We start from the raw sequence: 17832 nt of genomic DNA, 5'->3' as shown, positions 1-17832 counted from the left end.
AAACTACGCGATTGGAGTCCGATCTAGAGCGACCCCAGGTTGCTCATACAAACATATCAAAAGTTGTTTGGGCGACTCTGAGTCAGCTTTCGGGCTGCTCTGATCAATAAACGAAAACGGTATAAGTTAAATGTTTCCGAATTGATTGGTTGTTGAATTATATGAATCCATCAACAAATGACTGAGTTATTATCGTTCAAAATTAAAACCGGAAAAAAGTTACGCGACTATTTTTCCAACTTTCAATTGACACCCGGTCCCGTATAGTGAAGAATAAGTCATTTTAATACCAAAAAGAATCATTTCATTTCGAATACGAAAATGAAACGAAGATTTATTCGCTTCGCTCTCCAGCTTGCACTTGAATCGGAATCCATCTAAGAATCGTAATGAATTTTCTTATTTAAGACGATTTAATTGGGTATATTTGCGTTTCGACTCAGATTGACTTCACGAAATAATGATCGAGTATTGGATCCTTCACGATAACTTAGCTTTGGAATCTTTTGTTTTCTCATAGTGCTACAGAATTACTCTCAAATTGTTGAGTACATTTTCGAACATGTTGAACAAGAATTATACGGTTACGAACCTGTTCAGAAAATAACCTACCGAATTTCTCGATTGTATGCAGGCAATCTTTGGGCACGGCACAAAATTAAACTAGTTTGAAGCACTTGCCGGATTTCTTACGGTATATGCCGATGGGACTTTTATCGCTATTTGAGTATAATGCAAATAGAACACTATCAAGTGAAAACATCATCGTGTCACACTTCCTTCCACATACGAGACTTTCTCATGGACAAATACATCAGTACCATCCGATAACACTTATTTATTTTCAGATCCAGACACAAATACAACATTTGACCATTGATAACGGGTTTTTTTACGTGGATCATCCAATTTCTTGTCAACACTCAAAGATAATTTTTGGTACTGCCATCCGGTGCAGAGCTCGACCTTCCTCCGCTTGCTCTTCCATAGGCTTCACAGCCGATCTCCAACGCACAGAAGCCATTGTTGCATGGCTTACGGTGCGTTACGTTCCTATTGACACAAAGAATCCTTCTAGGTCGAGGCCCAAACATACGACAACTGACATGGATTGGTGCCCTACTTTCTGGAATGTCAATCCAGTCGTTTCAGGACCACAAATAACCTGGGAAAGTTGAGAAAGGAAAAACCGGAATTAGATGTTTTGCAAATCTGAATCTAAACAACTAAGCTATGTTCAAAAGGGAGTCCCGCTTTGTTAATTTATTTTTGGTTCCAATCGGTGAGGAAAATTGAGGCGACTTGATCCCGTTTATCAATGTTGTTGAACCATTAATCTATCAGCTATAGATCACAACACACTTCAAAATTTTCAACCTATTTCTATTGTACTGAATGGTTAAATTAATGTCGTTTTTCATTGATTCCACTCGCTCGGTGTCAGTGTTTCGCCCTGACAGCCGATCAATGAAACGGTTTTGTAAAATTTGGTTTGCACGCATGCTGCTCGGGAAAGAAAACGGGTGCAAAATAGTTGCCCGCGAATTGCCCCGAAAGTGCATTTTTTCGTGCGGTGCAAATCAATGAAACACAGTGCACCTGTTTTGATTGCCCGACTGCACGAAATGAGCGAAACACTCCACGAGTGTTCTCAATGAAAAACGACATAAGGCTTTTGATATATGTTAAACATCTAGCAAAGCAACCAGATTTTTTGAATAAAATTCCTCCCTGACGCAAACTTATCGTTTGCATTTCCAAAGCAGGCGGAAATTTTTGAATCAAGTCTCGTCAGTGTTCCCTTCTTTAGTTATTACACGAAAAAAAAAAACTTACGATCACACATCCAGTTGATTACTGCGTATTTTTCATTATATGAATCCATATGTTTTCTTTAAATCTAACGCACGTTATAATTATCGGGTTTCTTGCCAAAGATCTCATTCAGCCATATTCTACCAATCGATAGTCCAAGAACCAACAAAATAATGAACAGATAAAAAATATTCTTAATGAACATATCCTTAAACCTAATGCGTGATTCAAAATCGTCCGTGCTGCTGCTGTCATTCACAGCGTAGCTCAAATATTTCACGTTTGCAGCCACGAAACTCTCGTTCGAATCATATTTCCACTGGTTGTTCAGATTCGGTAGCCGTTCTGCCACCACTGAAATCAACGTTGCCGTGGTTGCAATCTGATCGGATTTTGATATATCGAGTCCAGATGACCATTGATTTCTCTTCAGCTGAAACAGAATCAAGGCCAACTGTTTTTTCACAACGAGAGCGATTTTATGTGCTGGAATCTCTGCTTTTCTATGTAAAACGGGCAGCATCTGAACGAACTTCTCCGGGTCTGTTACTTGATAAGCGTGATAATTCAAACCCGATTGTTTTCTGTTGTTCGAAGCGGACTGAGGGAAGACCTGACTGATCAGTTCAATTGAAAGTAAATTTTGCATGTCGACACCGGGAATAGCCTGGATCAACCAGTCAAATGACACCGCATCAAGACGTTCTAGAAAACTGTTGTACACATTAAAGAACTCCAACAATTGCTCAATTTTTGCATTTTTATCCAACACTACAAGCACCACATCCATCACTTCATTTTCTATTTCGTTCATGTCAGGAGGGCTCATTTTGGAACGAATCTTTGTTATTATGTCACATTTCTTATTCCAAAACTCAATGAAAACATCTGTCAGATCTCGATAATATTTCACAGCAGATGGATCGAATGAAACTTCCGGAAGAAGATGACGAAGCTGTCTCCGCAGTATCTGCCTCTCGATATCCAAGCCCTTCTCACAAATTTCAATCGTGCAGACGATAAACTTCAACAAACTATGAAGCATCCCTCGAACCGCTTCCATTTGATCAGGGCTCACATCTTGAATCAGGGGAAGTGATTTTATCAGAACATCCACATAGTCCGAAACGTTGCTGATGTTGGTAAGCGACAGAAGATAATCTTCCAGCAGACAGCACCAAATGTACGACTCTTCCATTGTTGGACGAGGAACAACCACCAAATTACAATTTTCAACTGACTCCCTCGAAGAATTCACTGATATTGTTGGTTTGCAATCGAAAAGGTTTACTCCCAATGTCTGGACTAGAATGAAAATCCTGCAACAACAGGATCACGATGTACAATTTACACTAGTTGCGAGATAGGACGGTTTTGGTTGTGTTTGTAATTTTCTCACGAAATTAAGTATGGCGCCGGGATCCAAGCAAGGTATGTAGTTTAATTTCTCCAAGTTATCAAGTATTCCCGGCTTAGTAAATATGAAATAAAACTTTTTTCTCGGTTACAGTAACTGGGCGTGATTCAATGGATGATCCTGAAACGCTCGATGTTTACACTTTTCTTCCCCATATTTTCTTGTTTTTCCAAAACAAAAATGAAAACCGCACTAACACATAGAAAACCTTTGCCACCTGTCCATTTACAATCGTGAACAGGATAAACCGATAAACGCACAAGATGGTATTCGCGTCTCTAACACTCTGATAACTTGTTTTCATTGTTTTATACACTAAAATAAAAATTCACGTTCAATTCACTTGAAAAATCCCGTAAAATGGTTTCAAATGTCAAATTGAATATTGTACACTGATGAAAATGAACAATATACGAACATCCCCTAAAATGAATAGAGTCATCACTTAAGGTTTACGTGAATTGACCAAACGTCAAACAATCTACGTGAATTTCCAGTGTGAAAAACTCGATTTTGAAAATGGCGAACAGTGTAAATATTTGCGGGAAATGTTAATTAATTACAATTTTTTACTACATCGACCGGACCATTCCAGTATGAAAGTTTCCATGTGTTCCATGACTGGACCGAGTGCCTGCGTGAGTCCGGAAGTGTGGAAGTGCTCCTGCCGAATGCTTCAAACAGGCCGTTGGTCCACCGAAAAACGAGTTCAAAATCGGTTGTTTTATGTTGTTTGAAGTGATTTCGCCTGAGCTATCTATTGGTTTCAGGTCATACAAATCTCAGTCTGACAAAGCGTCATGATGCCATGAGTTCCTTGAATATCTGTTTAAATTGGTTTGAAATTATAAATGTATTTTAGTTTTCATCATCTGCATGAAAGATCTTCATTTCAATGTGTTATTGGTCCGTTGATTAATAAATTTATCTCGTCACTGCAATCAAATACTAGATACATTTAGGGGTTTTGTTGGTTTGTGCAAAAACTGTGAAATGCTTTCAACACTGACGAACCGAAACCGAAACGCGTAAAAATAGAAACAAAATATGTGCTTTTTGCAAGAATCAACAAAACCCCTGAATGTATCTATTAGTATTTGATTGCAGTGAAGAGATAAAAATTTATTAATCAACAGACAAATAAAACATTGAAATGGAGATATTTTATGCAGATGATGGAAAATAAAATACATTTGTAAATTGAAATTAATTTGAACTGATATTCAAGTATGAAACTGAGCCCGAATCAAACACATACAATAACAAATGAGGTTACCACAACACAAAAGATTTTTATATAATTTGAACTATACCAGTTGCTATTTTTAATCATGCGGGTGCTGTGGTATTGAAACTGTGGGGAATGTTTAGCAGCCCTTACACATGACAATATTATTGTCAATCCAAAGTATTGTCAATACCGTCAATCCAATTGACTTGGTAACTTGAGTCCGCATTTTTCGAGAAAATCAAGCGTTTGGAGCTTAAAATATTGCAAATGAATATTAAAATATAGAGAGAAGAAATTATTGCACATATTTAACAGTTTCTCTCTGGAGAGAAAGTATTGTTGGATTGATGAGCAGTTTTGATTTTTTTGACACTATTTTCGTCAACCCAATGAAGTTTCCATTACACGATCAAAAGTATTGTCAATACTCCTTGTATTGACAATAATATTGTCTCGTGTAAGGGTTGCTTTTCACTGAGCGGGAGTTATAAGCGGCCCTTTTCACCTTCACTGCTAACCTCAATCGAATGAACATATTTTGACAGCCCAGCAGTACTGTTTGTAAACAGAGATTTTTTTGTTTGTCTGTTAACAATTTGAATGAGACCTTTCACGGTCCATATCGCCTAAATAGAGTTTTAAAACATTTGTTCACGATGTGTTACGTATCGTTTTGTACATGCTCCTGGTGGCTGCTTTCCAGCACCGGACCACCAGTTCAGGGTCGTTTACCTTTTGGTCTCCGAAGAAATTCCACTTCACTACTCGGTTTTGGGCGGACTTTTCTTCCCACCTGTGGTCACTGAGCGAATCGTTTTTCGGCGGAAACAAGTTACACAAAAAAACTCAACAAAATGGACGACACAGCTTGTATATAAAAGAAAGACCGTACAATTTTAATCTTTAAACACTATATTTTATAAAATAAACACAAAAGAATATACTTTTACTACTTGCGCAAGTTTATTTGGTGAAAGTCTTAGCTTCGACGCTCCGTTGCGGCCGTGATGATCGTTGGTCGACTTTGGTGATCTCGGCGGGCGATGACGGGCGGGACGGCGCTGACTTCGGGGCGATGGGACCGTGATGTGATGACCAGGGTATCCAGACGATGCAGCAACTCGGCCTATTTGTAACGGAGGCCTGCGTTTCACAAACAACCCGGAGAGTGGTACACGTGCACTTAAATTATCACGAGTGTCTAACGCGAAGTCGAGTGGGATTTTTAACTTGATCGGTCTTTCCCGCCAAACCCAGCCAATACGTGGATAGTGGCGTCGTAATTGGCGTCTTTGGTTTTGCCAACACTGACCGTCTATTGCACTCGCGGCGTACGATTCAAGGAAACGGCAACCACACTGATCCCAACTCGACTCACCGAACAGAAACTAACGTTCGTGTGGATCTTCTGAACGGTTTAAGATCCCTTTGGATCAACTTTACGGATGGCTTTTGAAACGCACTGTCACTTCTTGCCTGTGACTCGCTGCTGCGATCTTCACTCTTCCGGGTCTGAAAATACTAGTCTCTGCTTAAGGGTTTTCCCGCGGTTTTATCGGCTTGCTGTCCATTTTCCATCCCAATCCCCCCGCCACCTTCAAAGCAGGCCACCCCGCATTTTATGCTGCGATGATGACGATGATGAGGATGATGACAGTGTGTGGACAGATGACGGTTACAATGATTTATCGTTTGTGTTTCAGGTTGGTGTCTTGGATTATATTTGTACCTACTACACTTGTTTCCTTTAACCGAAATAATCATAATTTATTAAACAAATTTGTATAAACAATTATATGAATTTAAATGAATAATATAAATAAATAAATAGTGTAAATAAATGATTGTAAATATATAAATAAATAATAAATAAATGTAAATAAATAAATAATAAATAGAATAAATAAATAATAAATAGAATGAATAACTAATAAATAAACAAATGGAAATAAATAAATAAATCAACAAAACCCTACTTTTTGACACCAACCTTTGCTATTAAGCAGAACTTAAACGTGACTCAAACGTGTAAACACGAAGTAGAAACGCGATTGACATTTAAATTCTACTTAGACATTTACTGACAATTGATATAAACAAAAATATACAATATTTGAAAAATATATACAAGCTGGACTCAGTGACCAAAGGAACAACATTGTGACCAACGAATAACAGGTCACAGATGGGACACGGTTTGTTTTTGAGATTTATCAAATGAGAGTCACTAGTTGCATAGTGTAAAGATGATTGTTTGAGATGTGTTCTTCGATTTTTGTTTAAGCTTGTTTGTAAACAGTACCGCTAAACTGTCTAGGATGAATTCTTGTTCATTTATGACGTCACGATAAAAAATCTAATTAGGTTTTGCACGATGACGACACAAACGAACTGCCGATGAATCAAGTTCATCTTTGACAGTTGCCGTGTACTTCTTATGTTTTGCGACTGCAACTTAAAAATTGAAAAATGACGAAAAAGTGCCTGTTGAAAACGTATTCCACAGTGAAAAGAACTGCCTGTTGAAAACGTATTCCACAGTGAAAAGAACAACTGCCCTGTATGTGTTTCCAGCATCAAGGAGCGATATATGTATGAATCTGTTTAGTGTGCGGCGACTTGCAATTTTGACATTCGAACGATGAACCTCTGATGAACTTTTAAACTGTAAACAAGTACACGTCGACTGTCAAAATAAGTTCATTCTGCTCATTTTGTGAGGTTAGGGCATGTTCGTGCAAAACCTAATATTAGGTTTTTTATCGTGACGACACAAATGAACAAGTATTCATCCTTGACAGTTCAGCGGTACTGTTTACAAACAAGCTTAAACAAAAATCGAAGAGCACATCTGAAACAATCATCTTTACACTTTGCAACTAGTCACTTTAATTTAAAAAAAAAAAACAAAAACGAACCGTATTCAATCGTGAACAAATGTTTCAAAACTTTATTTAGGCGAATACGGACCGTAAATGGTCTGATCCAATTTGTCAATAAACAAACAAAAGAAATTTCTGTTTACAAATAGTACTGCTGGACTGTCAAAAAGTGTTCATCCGATTGAGGTTAGCAGTGACGGTAAAAAACCTAATTTGAAGCTTCAAACGCTTGATTTGTTCGAAAAATGTGGACTCCAGTTACCAAGTCAATTGGATTGACGGTATTGACAATACTTTGGATTGACAATAATATTGTCACGTGTAAGGGCCGCTATACTAAAATGGATTATAAACAAACCATTTCTTTTATCGTTTTTGCTGAAAATTTTTTGAGAAAATTGGCATTTTTTTATGGTAACGTTACTTAACAGTCTATTCGGTTTATTGTAAGATCGGGCCTGACCACAAGGGAAAAAATAAATAAGATTATCCGAAACGTTGATTTATCGTTTTCTAAACCATTAGAGAAAAGGAAACGGAACAATATTTCTCGGTTGATTTTCCAGAAGGCCGTAACAGCAAGTGACAGTTTCTCTTTGTTCACTCTCTCTTCCGATTATTGTGATGTGATCGAAAAAGATTTTCTTGGATTTCACAGTTTTGTTTGAAAGTCGAACGTTTCGAGCATCATTCTATGCAAAGAGTTAAGTTATAAACGTGTAAACCGCTTGGTAATTAATAGAAGAGAAAGTAAACAAAGAGAAACTGTCACTTGCTTATACGCCCTTTTGAAAAATTAACCGAGATTTTATCCTCGAAATACCATTCCTGTAGACGTAAAGGTATAGCGGCCCTTACACGAGTCATTAAAAATATCATTACTATAAAATAATATCATTTTAATGAACGTGTAATGGTGCACTAATGACGAGATTTCTAACAAATTCGAAATACATCATTACTTAGTCATCATTTAAAATGACATTTTTATTGCTCGTGTAAGGGCCGCTTATGGTCAAATACAAATTATAATACGGAATACTTCGACAAATTTTCAAGGACACATTTTGCATCGTGATGATACACTGTCAGAGTGACAATGTACTTTAAGGTAGCGCTTCGCCGTGGTCACGGGAGTTCGCTACCTATCCCGGGGTTTCATGCACTTTACCCAAAATTGTGAGAAAACGGGGAAGAAAACGGAAATTCCAAGAACATACGATTCTAGATAAATAATTTTTCTATCGATTCGTATATAAATTGTGCCTGATAAACGTTTTTATCGAAAGATTTCGTGCGAGTTATAAAAATAAATGAGTTTTTCCTTATTTTTTCGCACGCACACAATGTCCACGCATGCATTGGGGTGTGCAAAATGTCACATGCGGTAGACGCCAACAACATTTCTTTTGTTTTCGTTGTTTGTTCTCTCTGCGTAAACGTTGAATATAGATGAGTAGAAAATGTAAGTAAGTGTTACTACTTTGTAAAATAATGTCTATTCATGTTTCAGTAGAACCAGAAATCAGTAATGATTTTCATCGCTACTAGCTTTGACGCTTTGTTGAAAACGTAGCACATCCCTACATATGCGAGTTGTTTATAACGAGAAAAGGAAAAAAGAAAACAAAATGTTTAACAAAACTCGCACGAAATCTCGCGAAAGAAAAGCTTTCTAACTAATATTTTTCGCCAAATGCATAGTAAAATCACAGACTAACAGACAGGACACTCAAATTAGATTCTTCAATCATTTTAACGGTCATTTCGAATATTCCTTTATTTGGGACAGTACTCACATGTGTCATGATGGCGCCACGTTACCCTATCAAAAACATCCTGTCTGTCATCTAGACTGTGTTTATTTTTTTCATTTACCAACAAAGTTGCCAATTATACAGAATTACCTGTAATGTATTGTTTTGTATACGTCCATGCGAATTTCATGCAGGATACAGATTGAATACATATTGCCAAAACTACACTCAGAAAAATATTATGGTAACAGTTACTATATAGAGGGCCAACCTGACCATGCGAGTATAGTGGTTTTCAGCCGACTATTAAATCAGATGATTTCAACAATAGTCAAGTTCATGTTTACTATAAATGGTATCGGCTCTAGAATAGTAATATTGAACAGTATATTGTATGAATAACTAATACGATTGAGATGGGTATGCTAACCATGACCGAATCTTTATTTACATGGTAGTTTTCGCTATAACCAGAGCCATGGTATTTTTAACATTTCACTTCTAGTTATTTCGAAACTAAAGGCAGTGGTTGATTCAACAATGCTGAAGATCAGCAAAACATGAGCTAATGTTAAAAAGTTTTATGAATTTGATTTCTAGAACAAGAACAACAAAATAGTTTCATGGAATTTTATTTTATTTTCACATCAAATTAAATGATGACATGCCTAGTGAAATGTTGAATAGCAACGTAGACACTGAGGAGCATTGTTTGGTAGCAGCAGTTGATCAAAGGCTCTGATGTCCGGTGGAGTTTTCCTGAAGCAGGAATGAGCAGCATGAAAGAAATTAATAGCCAAGTCCAGATGTAAACCTCGTTACCCACCTGCGATATGTTGGATGTTGTTTCTACAGCGACCGATAATGAATAATAAATCGTATACGAGACGTTGATTTCACTGGAAAACGTAGCCGGTGCCAGAAAAATGGTTGAAAAACTGAATTTCAATGACGGAAACTAGTAAGGCTACAAACTTTACTCACCTGCAAGACCTACCAAATTACACAAAGTCATCATATAAAATAATTTTTTTCATATCAATCACTGATGTGTTACCCCCGTACGAAATTTGCTGTTATATTGTAACTTTATGTGACAATAACATAGAACATTCGTTTATTGACAATTTGTATAGTCAGTACAAATGAAATACATAGTCGGTTAAAAAACAAAAAATACACGATAATGTGATTACTACATAAATTCTGTTGATATGGACTACATGAATAGTGTTTTCAAACTTCATAATCGTCTATCAAACCATGTATCTATTTATGGTAACATTATTATACTGTCAACATATTCACATGGTAGCAATAACTAATTCGCTTCTTATATATCAAGGCTCAAGAGCAATTTCACCTTACTAGGAATTGTGAGTTTAACTATTTGTTCTTATATTTGAGATGACTACCATTGTCAGTATGACCAGGCCAGAAAAGTCATAAATACAAATAGTTTAGTCAAGTCGTAGTCTTTGTTGTCTAGTAATTTATACAATACAGATGGTGAATAGTCATATATCATGATTGTTGCTACTATTTAAGCGTATAGTTGAAATGACAATGGAAAACAGGCTACGGTTACTATGGTATTTTGCTCAGTGTATATACAAATTGTGCCTATTTCTCATCCTCCAACGCAATACAAAATCGAACCCGTTTTGTTACAATATTTACTCGCTTCTGGTCTGCCGCCACTTAATTTCGGGTGAAAACTACCAACACAATAAAAAAATAGTCTAGATGAACAACGCTGAATCAAATAAATGGTTACCTTCCAACATCGCGAAAAAGTTGAATATATTATCAACGTAATCCAATAATTTATTGTGACTATTCATTTTCAAATATTTGGATGAAATCAGGCATCCCTGCAAGCAGCTGATCGGTGTTGACAAACGAGGGGAAACCAACTAGTAAAAAAAATTTACATAACACAAGGGGTGTACCGATAGGAAATAGTTCGCGCAGTACAATATAGGTGGAACTAGTGCATCACGAAAAATTATTTTTATAGGAATTTACTCATACTGTCATGTCTGTTAGTCCGTGGTAAAATCATTTACCTACAATCGTATGTTTTTGATTTTTCGTGAATCGGCTTAGTATTGGAGAAATTTGCAATTTAGGGTGAAATTTCGGCGACAAAGCAAGAGGAAGCAGTGAGTTGTCTCGCTTCGACCTGACCACGGCGAAGCGCTACCTTAACGAGTTTTCTATAAAACTAGCAACACTGAAGGGTAAGAACAAGTTCACCATAGTCACTGTTTATTATAGTGAAAAATAAATAAACAGTTTTTATCTGATAATCAAGATCACAAGCTAAATGTAAGTTAAACAATAATCTAGAATGGTTAAGCCACCATGAATATACTACTAGCTGTATTGATATTTGTTGATTTGTGTTCATTTTTCATCTTTTGTGCTAGTGCCGGTGATATTTAGACTGATTGCTGCAGTTTAATACTGCAACGATAAACATAAACAAACAAGTTTGTTTTGCACCGTAGCAACTAGCATAAAGCGTTGCCAGAAACGATCTCCTTCCACATTTTCAAACTGAATTCAAACTGCAATGAAAGGGAGTAATTTTCTAGGCTTACTTGTTCAGGCTGTGAACCAAACGTTGGCGGTTCGTTCGTATGGGACTTAGGGGTATTATTATTTGTATTTGGTATGGTTCCGAATATTCGGGTTTGCACCTAACTAATAAAATGAATGTAAATCTGTTGATATTTAGTGAAAATCATGCTACAGAATTTTTATTTGTGTGAAGGGTTTTCTGCGATAAAAACAAAAATACTCTAAAAAAACTACAGAACTATTCATATTATTGCAGTATTATTTTTATTCGTTTACGATATATGGAAATCCGTCCAAATGTCAACAATATTTCAAAATAAAATTATGTTTATAACACGCTATCGTAAAACCAGTCGACTACTGCGTTTTTTCCGTAGTACGAGTGTAAAATTTTTTTCATTTGTCTTTTGTAAAAATTAGATTCAGGTTCCTTCCGGGAAGCTAGATCATTCCACACATCTACCAATAAAGCAAAACTCAGAAGAAAAATTATAATTATATAAAACCAATTTTTTTCTAGCCATTCCTTAACCCAAACCCGAATTTTAAACTCATTTTTAGAATTGCTGTTTTTCAAGGCAGTGCTCAAATAGTCAAGATTCGATGCAAGAGAAGCCTCACTTGAATCACAATCCAGTTGCTTGTTCAGGTCCGGCAACCGATCTGCCACCATTGAAATCAACGATATAGTGGTTGTAATCTGATCCGAATCCGATATATCCTGTCCGGAAGGCCATTGGCTTCTCTTCAACTGAAACACAATCAAGTCCAAGTGCTTTTTTACAGCGAGAGAGATTCTATGCTTTGGAATTTCAGCATCTTTATATAAAACTGGTAGAATTTGAACGAACTTCGCCGGGTCCGTTATTTGATAAAATAGCACACCAGCACCAACATGTTCTATCCTATTCAACAGTCTCGGTTGAATTAAAAGCAAATTTTTCATATCGACACCGGGAATAGCCTGGATGTGCCAATCGAATGACACTTCGTTAAGACGTTTCAGAAAATCGTTGTACACATTGAAGAACTCCAGCAGTTGTTGATTCTCCACATTCTTTCCCAACGCTACAGAAACCGCATTCAGTAACGCATTTTCAATTTGGTTCATGTCTGAAAGACTCATTTTCGGACTAATACTGGCCAATATATTTGCTTTGTTAATCCAAAACTCGACGAACACATCGGCCAGCCCGCAAAACTGTTTCATAGCAACAGCATCGAATGAAACCTTGGCAACGAGAAGACGAAGCTGGTCTTGCAATATTTGCTTCTCGACTTTCGAGTTTTGTTTCTCACCCTGTTCGCAAATTTTAATGGAACCGGAGATAAATTTCAACAAAGCGTGAATCATTTTTCCAACATTTTCAAACTGATGATGGTCGTCAGCTCGACGAAGCAGCGAAGTCAATTTCTCCAGAACATCCTCATAGTCGGCAAGTTTGCTTCTGGTTGTAATCGATGACAGAACATCATCCATCAGACAGTACCAAACGTATGACTGTTCCGTGGCTTGACGAGAATCAACCACTAGATCACAGAGCGGAACAGAATTTCCCGGAGGATTCACTAGCACATTCGGTGCATACTCGAAACGTCTACTGGCGATGGCCGGGCCAGGCTCAAAGTGCTTTAGCAGTAAAAACATGAAAAGATATTCACGTTTCAAACATTTTGTCAAGTTGCTTTCGGCATACCACGCTGTCACTGGATGCCAGCCGGTGGCATCACATTTAATAAGCTCCGATGGTTTCAGATAAGTTTGCTGGCTGATTTCATGCATCAAATCTTGCAGGCTTTTGCATAGCAGAATAAAATTGTTATTCGTAAACAAATTTCCGCCAACGCAGTCGAAATTTTGCATCGAATTTACTTTAGAAACGAACCGACTTGCCAAATTGTTCAATGGTTTTCGGAATAGATCCTTGTTTAGAGCACCAAGTAAGCTTGCGAAAAACTCCACATCTTTGGCACTGATAAGCATGACTCGTTCTAGAGAAACATTCTCCAAATGATGCGAAAGATATTGCGGAGCGTGCTCCAGTAAATACTTTTTGTGAAACTCATTTCCCGTTGATTGAAATTGCTTTACATACTCGACCAAATCCGAAGAATCCAATTCCGGCGAAGTACTGAGCAATGGAAAAATTTCGTCTCTCCTCGCGAGAAAACATTCAACTTCATACAGTTTGGTTGCAATGCTGGAGAGCTGCGTGGGAAAATTCTGATTTTGGAGAATTTTTTCGCACACACGACGACAATCAACCGGGTCACTGTCGGAGGAAGCATTTTCTAGGATTGTTCCACGCTCAAAACAGCTCAACACGAGCTGACTGTAGGCTGCGGATTTCGATCCTACATTGGTCAGACAGTTCATAAGTTCGGTTCGCAGTTGATTTCGTTTCGACCGTTGATAATCGAAATAAACTTCCTTCACTCGAATCTGCTCCAGCAAAACCTGTTTTGCTTGTTTAAAATCAATTGTTTCATCCAGTAGCTGTGGTTGTTGGATAGTTACTTTTGCCAGAAGATCATTGTTCACCAGCAACAGACAGCCTTCGCTGTGCAGTTTTATGTCCATCGCATTCAAAGTTAAACGGGCGCAGTAATTGAGTTCCTCGATAATGCCAGGAGTTTGTTCGGTTTTCTTCACAAATTCATAACCCGTTGACGGTCGAAACAAGCGCACTTGGTTCAAAGTTGCATCGTCGGGACATCGCAAAACTGAAGCGTTGAATCCACTCAAATCGTTGACGTCGACATTGTTGCACGGTCGATTAGTCACGGCAGTCACTTCGTTTCCTCGTGCAACCGAAATTTCATTAGGTGAATCTTCAGCCGGTTCGACGCATTCGTCACCTCGTATTGGTTCCATGGTGACAAAACAATAAAAGTCGCTTTACAGCTTAAACACAGCCAGAATTTTATCGTTTGCACTTGATTGATTTTCCGTCAAGTGAGACACGCAACAGCTGGAAACATTCAAATTGATTCACTTTACATCCAAATTTTTTTTCCTATTATTTTCTTAGGTTTACCTCTGTGCGCAGGAATCAGCACTTTTCTAATGTCATGTAACTGTGGTCAGCATCCTTCTGCAAAGACAAAAAAAATGAAGAAGAATAGCTAACAAAAATTTGGATATTACTAACTTACTGTTTATTCAGTACCCTTTACCACACCTCCCCACAAATTATCGATCAGAATAACATCACTACGATAAAGAAAATTAAGACTTTACTCGATATGAAATGCTCTATTGTTTGTTTACCCCAAGACAGCACCTGACAATTCTCGGTTAATTTTTCAAAAGGGCGTATAAGCAAGTGACAGTTTCTCTTTGTTTACTCTCTCTTCTATTAATTTGCAAGCGGTTTCCACGTTTATCACTCAACTATTTGCATGAAATGATACCCGAAACTTTCGACTTTCAAACCTTTCAAACAGAATAGTGATGTCTTCTTCTTCTTCTTTTCTCTGGTGAGCTGACTTTTGAAGTCTTGAGCTCTTTGTAAAGGGCTGAGTTGCTAAGACTATAAAGCAGCCCGGTGGCAACAATAAGGCGCTCCAGCTAGTGCTATCGTAACCAACATCTCAGTCCTTCGGGGCCACCAAAGCTAGCAAGTCAGTGAGAGCAAAGTAAACAAAATGAAGTAAAATACACCACTTCATTGATTGTGAAAGTCAGTATTACAATTTGGCAGCGCACGTTTCAAAACGAAATCACATTCATAATCAAACATAAAAAAATCAACTTTCAAAGCTAAATATCACAGATATTTAGCAACAACGAACTTATATACTTCTTCGTTGTTTTCGTCTTTGCGGAAAAGATGATGGTCACGAAAACATGGCGGCCTAGCAGGGACTTGCTATAAAGCCCTGTTGTGTCTGTGCATTTCGAGTCTTTCTGAATCCATGCAGTGCAGTATTACCCGCTTGTGAGGAATTCTGGCAACCGTCAGAAGGCTGGCTGCATTCCGGCAGCTGTCAAAATTGTTCAGGCGAAATTGCGTCACTATCTCGCCGTACGTGTCTTGTTTATTTCCCTCCTCTTTCTTTTTTCTTTTTTTTTATTCGACTTCATTTGATATTCGTCAATCCCGCATGTACGTATACAAAACGAGACTTGAGACGAGGTAAATGAGACTGAAAAATGGATATGTTTAGTAGTGAGAGAGCAATGTTATTGGCAATAACATTTGCCATGATTAGTTTATATGAAGGGCAATAACTTATTGCCTGGGCCGTCTGGGGGGAAATCTGCCCGCCGCGTACAAGCGGGAGAGAGTGATTAAAGAGAAACTATCACTTGCTTATACGCCCTTTTGAAAAATTACCCGAGAAGTGCACGCTTAGAAAAAGTTACTCAAATTTTGAGTACTAGTTACTCTTTTTCAAATGATTCATGGAAACGTCAAAATTTAACTGCTAACCCGTGATTATTATGAGTAACTTTTACTCTAAATTTAAGTTTTACGTTACCAATCATTTTAGGATTACTATTTCAGCGAACCGTCGAAAAATCGAACGAAAAATTTTGTGATATCATTCCCTATTTTGTATTGCTCAAATAACGTATCTGTGGTTGACTTTGTTGGTAATTTTGCGGAAGTTTCTATGGCAGCAACAAACCAATGCTGAATATATTTGATGAAATTGACGCTAAAACGGCGAGAAAGTTGCGAGGTAAATATATCAATATATTGAAAAGGTCGTGGCATTATAATTCATGGACACGCGAAAGAATTGATAGAGGCATAATTTGAATACCAGCTCGAAATCAGACCAACTTTTCTTGTGCTCCGAGTCACTTCCAGAGGTAGAAGTAAAAAAAGCTTCAAGAGATAAAAAAAAATAAATTACTATTAGCAATAACACAATTTGCGGTTCGTGTTGAGTTATTCATACTGTACTTATATTTAGCGTAAATGCTACAAAAATAAATTTAATCAATTTGAAATAAAATTTTACTCCAAATTTGAGTGCTAATTATTCTATTTTCGGCACATGTACAAATAAAGCATTACTCAGCGTGTTTACCACGAGGTAGCGCGATAGTGCTACATGCGCCATATCCCTCTCAGCAGGCCGTTCAATTTTGTTGGTTTTTGAGCGCTTGTTGAACGACATATTGCACGAAATTAGTGATGGGCAATATGGCTCATTTCAATGTGCGGCTCTGAGCCGAACGCTCTTTCGTAAGAGCCGGTTCAATTGAACGGCTCATTGGCTCTTTTTCAATAAACGTCAATGTGGAGAAGTGGTTCGAGAGAGTGAGTGTGAGAGCCACGGAAATGCATGAGCGGTATTGGCGATCTAATCTTGTTTCACAACTAGAGGTGTACGTGTGCGAGGAAGCGGGATATTGAAAAAAATAAGTTGAAATTCCATTTGGAAAAAAAATCTATTTTTCTTCTCCTATTACGACAGAATTCTTTGAAAATTCACTGCTGAATAAATGTTCCTATGTATTTTTGACAGCTTCATTAGAAAACATCATCGTTCAACCAATATCGCAAACAAATTTGGGCGTACACAGGCACACATATTTTCCAAGTTGAAACGCAGATTTTAAAATGGCAACTCTGCTTGAGAGCCGCGGTTCAATTTTGAAGAGCCGTGGTTCGTTCGCTCATTGCTATGAGTCGGTTCCAGGGATGTCAGGTTCACAGATTAATCTGTGTTTCACAGATTTTGTGTTTTCTGCACAGATTTTAAAACTGACACAGATTTTCACAGATTACTGAAAATGATCATAGATTTTCACAGATTCTTGAATAAATCACAGATTTTGGAAATCGAGTACAGTTTAGCACCAAAAAGTACAAGCGTGTTGGTTGTGAGACCTTTTTTTTTGCTCACTACATTGAGTTCGATCAGCTGAAATGGTACGGGAAATGGCTGGTGAGACCGTTTTTTTTTGCTCACGGGGTACGGAAAACGGTCACAGATTTTTCACAGACAGGTTTTGGGTTTGATCACAGATTTTTGGAAAAGTGACCTGGCATCTCTGGTCGGTTCCAATCGGTGTTACCTTTACATAGAAAGAAAATTTGTTGTTATTCTACGTGAAGTAGAAGTATTGTGCAGGTATGTATTGTTAGTTTAAACAAATAAGTGGAAAAAACTTCAGAAAATCTG

The 17832-nt window shown here is 37.6% G+C and overlaps 2 protein-coding genes across 6 annotated transcripts in view; both read right to left on the bottom strand.

Annotated features, from left to right (window-relative positions):
* Window positions 1-828: 828 nt before the first annotated feature.
* LOC131425975 (uncharacterized) lies at window positions 829-3171 on the bottom strand. Its single transcript, XM_058588319.1, has 2 exons — window positions 1837-3171; window positions 829-1165 (listed from the first exon to the last, which is right to left on the bottom strand). The coding sequence occupies exon 1, from the start codon at window positions 3011-3013 to the stop codon at window positions 1901-1903; it is 1113 nt and encodes a 370-aa protein (XP_058444302.1). The 5' UTR covers window positions 3014-3171; the 3' UTR covers window positions 829-1165; window positions 1837-1900.
* Window positions 3172-11929: 8758 nt separating this feature from the next.
* LOC131425974 (uncharacterized) overlaps window positions 11930-17832 on the bottom strand; it is a 41241-nt gene continuing 35338 nt past the window's right edge. The window contains exons 1-4 of one of the 5 annotated variants that reach the window (XM_058588317.1): window positions 14960-15392; window positions 14841-14902; window positions 14727-14783; window positions 11930-14660 (exon numbers count right to left, since the gene is read on the bottom strand). In XM_058588317.1, coding sequence (XP_058444300.1) covers window positions 12017-14563 — 2547 coding nt within the window. In that variant the 5' untranslated portion in view covers window positions 14564-14660; window positions 14727-14783; window positions 14841-14902; window positions 14960-15392 and the 3' untranslated portion in view covers window positions 11930-12016. Of the gene's footprint in view, window positions 14661-14726; window positions 14784-14840; window positions 15393-17832 lie in introns of those variants that run through there. The other 4 variants (XM_058588315.1, XM_058588316.1, XM_058588314.1 and 1 more) reach the window with 4 other exon arrangements.

This window comes from Malaya genurostris, chromosome 1 (assembly GCF_030247185.1).
Source record: "Malaya genurostris strain Urasoe2022 chromosome 1, Malgen_1.1, whole genome shotgun sequence".
Classification (NCBI taxonomy): domain Eukaryota; kingdom Metazoa; phylum Arthropoda; class Insecta; order Diptera; family Culicidae; genus Malaya; species Malaya genurostris.
The sequence above is the reverse complement of the archived record's forward strand: the minus strand, read 5'-3'. Positions and strand labels throughout refer to the sequence as shown.